This window comes from Cebus imitator, unplaced genomic scaffold, assembly GCF_001604975.1.
Source record: "Cebus imitator isolate Cc_AM_T3 unplaced genomic scaffold, Cebus_imitator-1.0 Scaffold660, whole genome shotgun sequence".
NCBI classification, from domain to species: domain Eukaryota; kingdom Metazoa; phylum Chordata; class Mammalia; order Primates; family Cebidae; genus Cebus; species Cebus imitator.
Window position 1 is genome coordinate 61,736 of NW_016107975.1, and position 12,506 is coordinate 74,241.

General features: G+C 38.7%; 1 protein-coding gene across 1 annotated transcript; it reads right to left on the reverse strand.

The window, feature by feature from the left end:
• Positions 1-5,032: 5,032 nt before the first annotated feature.
• On the reverse strand, positions 5,033-6,519 carry SMIM10L1 (small integral membrane protein 10 like 1). The gene has a single exon (XM_017518163.2). The coding sequence runs from the start codon at positions 6,328-6,330 to the stop codon at positions 6,124-6,126; it is 207 nt and encodes a 68-aa protein (XP_017373652.1). The 5' UTR covers positions 6,331-6,519; the 3' UTR covers positions 5,033-6,123.
• Positions 6,520-12,506: the final 5,987 nt, after the last annotated feature.

A 12,506-nucleotide genomic window follows, 5' to 3' on the forward strand; every position in this document is an offset into this window, starting at 1 on the left:
GGTTCAGATAGTGAAGATAATTTGGTTTAGAATGACTCCTTTCAGTAAACAAAAGATTACTTTGTATTAATTAGAAGATGCTAAGAATATGAATACTAAACTTTTTTCTTTCTTTCTTTTTTTTTTGAGACAGAGTTTCACACTTGTTGCCCAGGCTGGAGTGCAATGGCACGATCTTGTCTCACTGCAATTTCTGCCTCCAGGGTTCAAGCGATTCTCCTGCCTAATCCTCTTGAGTAGCTGGAATTACAGGCATGTGCCACCATGCTTGGCTAATTTTGTGTTTTTAGTAGAGATGGGGTTTCACCCTGTTGGTCACGCTGGTCTCAAACTCCCGATCTCAGGTGATCCGCCTGCCTCAGCCTCCCAAAGTGCTGGGATTCGAGGTGTGAGCCACCATGCCCAGCCCGGAAAATGACTATTAAATGATGAAGGCTGGGAGACAGTCTGGGACTGTGACTACTGCTGTGTTGCATTCTCCATATTACAATGGCATTTTGAGATTAAGCTCTGCACCATCCTTTCCATAATAAAAGCCTGCGTGGGAGATGCAAGCCATGATCCAAGAAAACCATGACTCTTTGATCTGAAGCTAGTTTCAGGCAATCTGGACAGAACTGTATCCTGGGAACAAATAATTGGGAAAAGAAAATGGCTGTCATTTTTTTTTTTTCTCCAATTGTTTCCCCAATACTTTTTATAGTCTTGAAGTCAGGAGAGTTTTTTTTTTTTTTTTTCCTCCAGTTTGGTCATACCTTGATTTATAGAAAAGTTGCCAATAACCTGAATAACCTGTTTCTAATGCCAAAAACAGCTTATGCCTGAGCCCTCCCTTAGGTCTAGAACTTAAGATGAGAAGATATTTTAGGATGTGCAAGCAACGTTGTCTTAAGCTTTACTGACAGAAAACATCCCAGTGAAATATGCGTGGATCAGTACATATTTCAGAGGGTGTGATAGTCTCTGTTGAATCTCTAATGGTTCACATGGTTTGCTGCTGCTCTTAATCTCATGTCCTTTGAGCCAAGGATTTCCTTAATTAAAATACAGAAACAAGAAGGCCATCTGCAAAACCCATACTTCCAGTCTACTCATCTGTAACATTGCTTAATGCTATGTGCAATGACCTAGGCCTTGAGCTAGATTATTGCCAAGAATAAATCTTCATTTAGAAAACTGATCAGATGGTTGGTTTGATCAATTCAGAAAAAAGTTAGGCAATTTTTTTTGGGAAGGTTATTTGTAGCAGAAATCTGAAAAGATTCATCACCCGACCTGGTGGTAATCCTGCTGAGCAAATTCTATTGTTTTAGTTTGTTCAGGCTGCTATATTAAAAAAAAAATACCATAAAATGGTATGTTTTCTTATAAACAGCAAACATTTATTTCTTACAGTTCTAGAGGCTGGAAAGTCCAAGATCCAGGCATTCACAAATTTGCTTTCTGGTGAGGGCTCATTTCCTTGTTCATAGATGGCTTTTCCCTATAACCTCACATGGCAAAACAGGTAAGGGAATTATTTTGGGATCTCCCTTATAAGGGCACTAATCCCATTCAGGAGGGTTCCATACTTATGACCTGATCACCTCCCAAAGGCCCCGTCTCCTATAATCATCACTTTGGATTTAGAATGCCAATATATGAAGTTATCTGGGACAGATTCAGACCATAGCACAAGTGTTAAAACTGCAAGAAGAATCCCACACTGAAGGTAACCCAAGTAATTGGCTAATATGAATCAATCCAACCCAATTGTTGGGAATTCTCATAGTTCTTGCAGAGGTTCTTTCCTTGGTCTATTTTCTCGTAACTTCCTAAGTCTAGTCTTTAGACTACTTTCCATGCTCAAACTTCCAAGTATTAGGATATTCCTTTCCCTCATTTTTTGTCCCTATATTCCTCAACTTTCATCCTACCCCTTTATACTTCTGCATGTAGGCTTTATTTTCTTCTTGACTCTATCAAAAGCTATTGATGCCCTGCCAGAAAGATCTCCAATTAAAAGCAAACTGCAAGATTTTCTAACAGAAAATTTAGTTAGGGATTGTCAGGACAAGAACAGACATGGCTTCAAAATTCAAGATTGTCTGAAATCTACTCTGGGTAGGAAAAGAAAGTGCTTCCTTTCCATTCTGGGGACAATGTCCTTTCCTCTATCTTCCTTTGCTCCTGTAACCCTCAGTCCCACCACCCTCTAATAAAATAAGCCAGCAAGCCAGGCATGGTGGCTCACACCTGTAATCCCAGCACTTTGGGAGGCCAAGGTAGGTGGATCACCTGAGGTCAAGAGTTCAAGACCAGCCTTGCCAAAAAAGTGAAGCGCTTTCCCTACTAAAAACTACAAAAATTATCTGGGTGCAGTGGCAGGTGCCTGTAACGCCAGCTACTCGGGCGGCTGAGGCAGGAGAATCACTTGAACCTGGGAGGTGGAGGTTGCAGTGAGCCGAGATTACGCCATTGCACTCCAGTCTGGGAGACAGAGCAAAACTCTGTCTCAAAAATAAATAAAATAAAATAAAATAAAATAACCCAGTAGATTAAAGGCTGCAGAGTATAAAATACTTGAACTTACATATCAAATCACGTTAAATATTTATATTTTAGTATGAAAGGCCCTCAATAGTTACGTTTTAAAAAGTCACTATTTCTCAGATAATACTTCTGTCCAGAAATTTGAGAAACAGGATTATATGTAATTATCTACATATTTAAGGAAATTGAACTCCTTATGAAATATGTATTTAGGGATTACTGGAGATTCATTTGAGGACTGGCTGGTTACCATGACCTTAGGAAGTTACTTATCTTCTCTCTAAATTCCAGTTTGCTTCTCTGAAAAACGATAAAAATGTTTTCCTCACAGAGTATATGTGAGAATTATGGAGCTCATGTGTATAAATAATTTTTCATAGTTCCTGGAATTAAAAACTCAATATATTTTTTAAATGATGCTGATAGTAATGATATGCTGTTTGTCAAGTCATCACATTTATTTTTACCCAGTTAAAAAAAAAAAACTTTTCCCCTATCCCTTAGGTTACATGTTGCTATGTTCACTATTTTCCTTTTGTAGTTAAAATAAGCTGTAACACATCTTTTCCCAGTATTTTTTTTTTTTGCCAGCTAAATTTCTTAAGTTTTATCTTTATTGATAATAATTATACTACCTACCTCTCTGCCTCTTCATGTTTGAGGGATCTCTGGATCTATCACTGTGTATGATGGTCTGAAAATGCCCAATTTATGGGTAATAAAGGGAATGATCTTATTATCAGGAACAAATATATGTTTCCTTTATTGACTGCTGACTGTGTAGAGCATACCAAACAAATGGCCATTCACCTATCTATTCAAAAATATTTATTAGCTATTTTGCACTGGGTAATGCTCTAGACTTGGAGATAGAGCAGTGAACAAACAAAATCGTTGGCCTAATGGATATTACCTGGAAGTGTGCCAGGAAGAATAAACTCACTTGTGAATTATAACAATAAGTGGTTTATTCATGTCAAAAATCTTGTTTTGTCCCCTGGAAATTTCATTGAATTGCATCATGTAGGAGGCAAAATATACCTCAAGAACTAAGAGCAATTATGAATAAATGATAAACCAAATGATAAACCATATTTACTTCCCAATATATAATATATAAAGATATATATTAGGAAGTAAATGTAAGTAGTAACTGTATACATATATAGTAAGTACTAACTGTATACTTATAGTTACTTCTTACATTTATATGTGTATGTGTAATATATGTGTATATATGTATATGTACACACACACACACACACACACACACACACACACACACACATACTGTTACTACAGAGTATGAAATGGAATAAGATATATTGTCTTCCCTCACAGAGCTCCCAATTCTGCTGGAGGATATAATAAATATAAAGTCGGTTTCTTCAGTTTAACAAAAGACTGATGTGAGAAAAAAAGTTGTAGGAATATGTTCATGTAGCCACCCAAATGGAGCATCCTACTCTATCACCATTTCAGGATTAAGAATGGATAGTCTTCTGTGTTACAAATTGGGACATTAGTGCCTCTGGGGAACAGTGATGTCCACTATTCTAAATCCCTTGGTATTCCTATTTCATTGATTAAACTACACTTCTGATATTTTAGACTAAAATATTTTGGCTTATCAGAGTCTAGGAAACCTGTCTTGGGTAAACAAAATTTGGGAAAATTAGGGAAATTTCCCTAATTGCACAATTAGGGAAAAATAAGGCAACCTATGAAAATAGCCTTACGGATTAAAAGAAGTGAGCTCCTATATGGTCAGTGCAAACCAGGAAAAATTTAATGGAAAAAGTGTCATCTAAGCTTAGCTTTAAAATAGAGTATCTTCAGGCAGAAAAGGGTAGAAAAGGCATATAGGAGAATGTGCCCAAATGGAGTTTGGCTGGAGACAAGGAATAAAGCCTAGAAGGAACAATTACCCAAGGCCAGACATGGTGTTGGAGGGGGCAAGATGCTTATTATTTAAAGTGATAGATCACTGTTTGCTGGACACAGTGAGTAGAATACAGAGCACTGCGACTAGTTTAAAACTTTACCTCTCTTGGTGGTTTCTTATTTAGTTTTCTTTTTTTCCCCTGAAAAAACATGTGTATACTACTTTTTCTGCACAGACCTTGATTTAAAACTTTACCACTCTTAGTGGTTTCTTATTATAGTTTTCTTATCTGAAAAAAAAGTGTGTATACTTCTTTTTCTGCAGTTTTCTATATCAGATCTTGATTGGCTCACCACCATTACACACACATCTCTCTTCTCTCATCCTCCCAGTGTTATAGAATCATTAATTGTAAAACCAGTATTCAGTATTTACATAATTATGATTGACTTTACATGACTAGTATTGTTCACAGTTGAGGTATGCAGTGTAGTTTTTGGATTTTTATTTTTTCCAGGGTTCAAAATTACATGTTTTGTTTTCTTAATTTTGAAAAATACGCAATTACTAATTTATCCCCCCACCCTCTGGAAAATGAAAGCTCTCTAGGCTGTATTCAAATACACCAGGTACTCTATTATAAATTTTTATTTTTTAAAATATTTTACCTGAGGTCTCCATCTTTAGGCATTTCCTGTTGACTTCATACTGTTCTCTCCTACCACTCTCCCTCTTTAATATAGGTATATTACTATTTTAGAAATTTTATGACTACCTTGTAAGTAATAAAAATGTCTTTCCCCACTCAACAGACCGTATCCTTCAATTTCCCACTTTATAAGGACATTACTACCATTCCATTATGTCTCCCCTCTTCTTCAAGTTCCCACTTGTATTTCCGTCTGTATTTTTAAAACATGATGGATAACATTTGCATTCCACTTTGTAACCATAATTAGATACACCCTTAAACAATAAAAACCATAAACAGCATTTGCATTTTACTATTATTTAAATGTTATTCACTGAATAGCCAAGCTTTGTGCTACTAAGGGATCTCCTTTTCTGAGGCTCCAAGTCTCGATCTCCGTCGTCCTGTCACAAGAGCATTGAAATAGAGCCCATTTTCTTACACTCTCCCCATTAGTTCAAAAGCTTGCAGCATTTTATGTCTGGTACTTGGAGGATGTTTTTCTTGCACAGTTTTGCTTTTTTTCACTGAAAGTTTCTGATTATTATTGTTTTCTCTTGTGGGATGAAGAAATATGTGCCTACTACATCACAGCCTTAATACCTTCAGCTTCCTATTTCAGATCTTGCTTACAATCCAATCCAATATTCCCGGTTTACTGATTTTCTTTTTCCTGAAAATTTCACCCTTTTATTTGGAAATAATGCACCCTCTGTGCTTTGTCACGTCCTGAAATTCGTCAGGGTGTTTAAGGATGCACGCTTTCTTAGATCTTTTCGAGGGTCTTAACTGCAGTTCTCTGTTTCCGGAATCGCGTATTTTCTGTTTCCAGGAACTAAAGGCTCCCAGCGGCCCCGGGAGGAGCTCCGCTAGCAGCGAAGAGCGCAGCCGCGAAGAGCGCCTGAGCACCCTCGCGAGACTGTGGGGCTCGCTATCCGCTGCTCCGCCGCGCCGCAAAGGACCCTAGGAGTCGGCCATCTTGCTGGCCCCGGAGCCCGTTAGCTTAGTCACGGGTCTAAATGTGTACCTGTAAGCGAATGTTGAGAATCACCGAGCCCGCGACGTAGAAGTACGGAAAATTCATGCGCAGCTGCCAGGCCAGCTCGAAGAAGGCGAGGAGGGTGCGGGAGAGCCCCTTGCAGAAGACGCCGTACGAGGTGGGGGCCGCGGCGGGGCTTGAGGCCCTGACGGCCAAGGAAGACGGAGCCGCCTCGGGGGCCATGGGCCAGGTGTCGCCTCCCGCCCAGCGTCTGTACCGAGGGTTGCCGCAGGGCCTGCGGACCCCCTAGCTACGGCCGGGACCCGCGGGACGGTGGGCAAAGCGGCCCTCGGGCTCACAGCTAAGCTTGTCGCTGCCGTCGCTCCGTCCAGTGCGGGGCGCCGGCTCCGGGCGCCGCTGGCGCTCCGCCTCTTCCTGTCTGCTTCTCACACTGGCATTTACCATTTAGAGCTCAGCTCCTGGTAGATCTGGAATAGGATGTGTTATATAACATGTAAACAGCCATGCAGATATGACCACTTTAAAATGAAAAAAGCTAAGCGAGATGTAATTTGCTCTAGGGTACAAAGTTTGTAAGGGCCAAAGCTAAATTAAAACTAGTTTGTCTGCTGTGTTACATGGGATGTTAGCCAGGAATCTTACCCTTTTGATTCATAACATTAACTCTAATATTAGGTCAAGATGATTCTAAACCAGTAAAAGCACAAGGTCTCTGCAGTCGTATACCATAAACATAAAGGATCACGAACTTTTTCTTTGGATTTTTCTATGTATTAGGAATATTTAAATTGCAAGTGACAAATAGCACATTCAAGCAAAAAGAAAAAAAGGTACACATGCGTATATGCACAAGGATATATATACAAAATCATATTATCATCCATATAAACTTTTAAAAAGTTGAGATTAGCTATGGAAGCTTCAGTCATTTCTGCATGGAGGTGCACCTGTGAAACCTGTGGCTAGGCTCCACGGCCTGGAACACTACTCTGTACTTCCAAACTCTTAATACCTTTAGAGTAACAACACCGTGAATCTCCGATAGCCACAATACTTTTCTGTTATTTAAATGATGGACGTTACATTATCTTCACTAATCTCCCATTTTAACTAGAAAGCACTGTATTTTTGAATCTCACACAACGTCTTCATTTGTGGATTATTCAAATGTGTGATTTCTCATCATGACCTTAAGATTACAGTCTAGTTCTGAAAAGCATTATTCAGATATTACACATCACACCCTGTGCTGCATGTCTAGTAGCTACAGAGAGTAAGTACTGTACTCTAGAGTACCTCTGTTTCTACATAGTCTACTGGTGATATGACGGGTAGAACTAACATGCCATTGAGAAATTTGTAAAAAATAATTTTGTGTTCCCAGATAGTATTTCTTTCTTTGCTACTTTGCTGTACCAATACCACTCCAGCGAGATGGCACTTAGAGGAATTACGTATGACAGTTTCAGAAATACTGGTGTAGAGGCTGAAAAGCAGTGTAAAATTAATGATCAATTCTGAGAACTGGGAGATGTGTATTTTCAGTTCACAAATATAATTTGCTCCCTTTCAAAATTGAAAGACTAATACATAGAGCCATTCAGGGTCACAGAAATCATTACATTCTTGGATTTTTCATTTTTCATGTAAAATTTATTTCATTTTATTTTTCATGTAAAATTTACACTTTTACAAACGTGTAAAGTGATGTGAACTCATTCTCTCTTCTATTCCTCTTTTGTGCCACCCTTGATGTCCTACTTGCTCCAGCTCTGGGTAACTCCATGAAAACCTTGTCTTCTACCCTGAGACCTTGGGAAAAATAGCAGCCACCCACTGATAACGTGGCCAGGTTGAGGTTCTGTTATAATGGGAAGGGACTAGGCAAAGAACAGTCACATTGCTCCAGATCCTACTCCTTAATGCTCTAGAGCTGAGGAAAGATTTTCTTTCCACCTGAGAATGGGATAGGACCAATATTTTAGATAGTTGTCGTTTTTATCTGCCCCTTGATGTTTAGATTTGAATGTCTAATCCACACTTCTCAATAGGCACATATAAACAGGCTGTCAACAGTAACATATCTTAAGCCATTTCTCTGGGTGTTATTTCATTGACTCTTACTTGGCCTTCTCTTCCTAATCTTTTAAAATTTCCCTATTTTTGATGTTATATTCCAGTTCTAATACTTTATAACTTCTTGTTTGATCCTTTGGCAAAGTTTAAGGTTGGCTTCAGTGGATCTGCAAAGTACTATATTGTCAAATTCTCAATTCCTTTTTTGAGAATTTGCCAAGGTAAGTTCTCTATTATATAAGATGCATTCAGAATTCGAGAACCAGATTCATAGGATTGAATCCCAAAGGCAAGAGAAAACTTGCAAATCAGTGAAAGAGTTTGCCCCACATTTGCATGCTAACAAATTGAGTTCAAACTTTCAGTCATCACCCAGAAACTGCTTGAGAGTTATAGGAAACTTTTACACAGATTTAGAATAGTTCTGAAAGGATAACAGATTGTATTGATTATACCAATGATTAGGTTCCATAGTAACACTGGGCAATTTCTGGATCAAGACTGTACAATCACGCATCAGATATGTCACACTGAAGCAGATGATCAGTTACAACATGAGAGATTAAGATTTTTCTTTATGTGTTCTAGTTATGAGGAATAATATTTTGCTGATGGTGATATTAGGAGAATTCATGACTTGAATGTTTGGAAATGGCTTGATTGTACAGATTAACTGCATTACTGGCTCAGGTATTGGAAGATTCCTTTAACTGACTTTTCATCAGTTTAGCCACCTCCACAGTTTATTGGCTGTGTTTAATACTGCTTACTATTTTTATACTTACATTCATACCACACCATTAACTTGTGCTAATACTAAACTAGAACAAAGTATGATTTCTTTTTGGACACTGATTGATACTCAGCCCTCTGGTTTGCTATCTGCCTAATAATTTTTGGAGGTGGGATGGTTCAAGATAGCTATTTTTTCTCAGCCATTTTTCCTCTGGATAAAGTGTAGAATTAATGATGTGAATATTATGATTCTAATGGATTCCTTTGTTTATTAACATTCCATTGGGAAATCAGTGTTCTTTGGAGTCTGTAATCTTTCTTATTTCATTTTTATCATGTACTGTTTTTTAACTTTTATAGCATATTTGATTCACTTTATGGTAAACAGCCTGCTGGGTATGATACTTTTGCAGATAGTAGCAACCTTCTGATTACTCTGATTCTGATTCTTCGGAAGAGCAAGCTGAGTCAGACCTCATTGATAATGCTGTGGAAGATTATATTCTTGATATGAAGGGAAACCTTGACCCCTTGAAAATCTTGACAAAAACTGGTTGGTTTTTTTTTTTTTTTTTTTTTGTATAAGAAAAAAAAAATCAAGTAGAAGCCCACATAAAAACTCTTTCATTTTTCTTTCTTTTTTTTTCCTATGGCTTTAATATGTACATATAGTTTGGCATCATTGTAATTCTCACCAGAACATTCTCAGAACTAAACGTATACTCTTATTTCCACATTTCAAGCAAGGCTTTTCTTTTTCTCCCCTCCCAACTCTCTTTTAGACAATGAAACACAATAATTGTCAGATTATTAAGGTCTATTTTATTCTTGGCTATAAGGCCAGAGAGGTTGCCTGAAAAATCACCTATACCTGAGTCTATTTTTTTTTTTTTTGATTGAGACATTTGTAAACCGTGCATGTGGAAGAATATGGTATAGTATGCATTTATGCATGCACTTTGAAAAGCAGCTTGAGAATCCTTCTTCCTTTTAGGTGGTAGAAAACCAAAAGAGAATGTTGCTTCTGCTGTAACAAGGAGAGTAAACTAGGTAGGCTAAAAAGTCATAATTTATTTTGAGCTTGTTAGAACTGAAGTTACAAGGTGAGCAGGTAAACTGAATTTCAAAAGATGACAAGCCTTTCCAAATAGGACACTTGAATTGTTTCATCTGTGGCATAGCTCTAGAAAAGTTCTCTGGCATTTTGTAGGTAAGAAGAAAATGGCTGAAATTATAACCAATGCTTACAAAGGTTGAGTGTAGTTTAGTGTGACAGTTTAGAATACCTGGGAGACCCAGACACAGGAATGATCTGTAATTGCCAGCTTTTCCCTTTGGGCTTCTACTGAATGCTTACTGGAAAGATTGAGGACAGAGCAGGAAACCTAATGAAGCTCCTTTATGGTATATGGTATAGGAGGCAGAATAATGGCTTTCCCAAAGATATCTGTGTCATAATCTTTGGAACCTGGTAGTATGTTACATTATATGGCATGGGGACTTTGGAAATATAATTGTGGGTATGCACGTTGAGGTGGGAGATTATCCTGTATTATTTAGGTGGGTTCAGTCTAATCATATGAGTCCTTAAAAACAGATTATTTCTTAACTAGGGTTAGAGTGATGCAATATTTCTGACTTTGAAGACGAAGGAGGCCCCAGGCCAAGGTCTGCAGATAGTTTCTAGAAGTTGGGAATGTCAAGGAAATGGATTTTCCCCCTAGAGCCTCCAGAAAGCAATGTGGCCTTGCTGACACCTTGATGTTAGCTTAGTAAGACATATATCAGACTTCTGGTCTATAAAACTATAAGATAATTTTGTAGTGTTTAAGCCACTAAATTTATGATAATTTGTTATAGCAGTAGTGCAAATCTAAACCAAGTGGGAACAAAGTCTTCTTAAGTTTTAAAGAGGAGTAATAGAAGCTGGAGAAGCCCATTTACACTGTGGATGCTGCATGAGTAAAGGTGGTTGCTGGCCAGTGTTAGGGGACGGGCAGGAAAACTACATGTCTGGGTCTTTATTAAGCAAGATCTACCTGCTGCTGAGTGAGGGGCACAGAATCCGCTGTAACTTGGACCCTACTCTGATGTTGGGCAATAGCTGATTGGCACCAGGGGTAAAGTAAGAAACCTGCCTGCACTCCTGGGTCTGCACTGTTACGTATTAGAGGTCTGTTGTCACAGGGGAAGTCCGGGAAACTTACTTGTTCTGGGCTACATGCTGGCTAAACAGAAAGGATCTGCCACTGAGGGAGGACAGAAAACCCACCAACCCTGGACTCTGCATGAACACCAGGCAAAAGCCATTTGCTGCAGGAAGGGGGCAGTTAGCCTGGTGGTATCAAGACCCTCCAGTGATATAAGACATTGATTGGCTGACACTCAGGGAGGGGCAGGAAGGTTGCCTGCCGTGGACTCCGATACTGACACCTGGTGAAAACCTATTGCCACTGGAGGAGGGGAAGAAAACCAGCTTTCAGCCAGGATCCTGCACTGATTTTAGGCAGTTTTTCTTGTTGTGGGAGTTGTGGGAGCATTAAGAAAGTCCCATGTCTGAGGCAAAGGTACGTAGACAGGGCCGTTGTTGGAGAATGAAGAGCTCCCATTGCCCCACCATGAACTTTTCTCTGATTAACATGCAATGCCAGTATACTTGGAGAGGGACACTAGTGTAGAAAGAGAGCCTTCTCTACAGTGCATGTGTGGACTCTTGAAGCTGAACACAAAACATTGAGAATCCCTTTGGCACTCCAGTCTCCAAAACACAAGTTACTGGCATTCCACCACTGGAGCCTTTGGAATCTAAATACAGGTAAACTACAGATTGGATTAATTTTACACACTACTAGTTTGACAGAATAAGAGGGAAGTCCATGTTTGAGTGGTAATATTTAGGATTTATTTCAGGATTCACTGTAAATATGAATACATGTGCAAAACCTCAGTCATTGTCAAGAGAAAACAATGGCCTGAGGTTGAAATTATCAGACAGAACCTTTAAAAATAATTATGATTAATATGTTAAAAATCTAGTGGAAAAGATAAAATGCTCAAACTGGAAATTTTAGTAGAGAGATAAAAACTAAGAGGCTCAAATGAAAAACTTGATGTTGGAGGTGAAAGATTCTTTTGGCAGTTTACCAACAGACTGGAAACAGCAGAGACAGAATCAGTAATATTGAAGGCAGATTATTATGTATTATTCAAACAGAAACAGAAAAATGAAGGAGAGAAGGAGAGAAAAGATTGGAAAGACTGACAATATTAATTGGTTAGGATGGGGGTGCAACTAGAATCCTTATACATTACTGGTAGATATACAAAGTGACAAAGCCTCTTTGGATGAGTTTGATTCTTCTGAAGTTAAAAATACCATGAGACCTAGCAGTTCTGACACAGGCACCATTCCCTCCAGATGATTTGTTCCATGCTATGCTCTCTGTTGTACATTGCAGCTCTTATAGGGTATTATCCTTTCTTATTCTCTCACTCTGCCTGCAACTTGCACCGCACCTACTACTCTCTATTGGGCTCATCTCTTAGATCCACCTTTCTTCCACCCTGTTACCTGGGCAGACACCCGC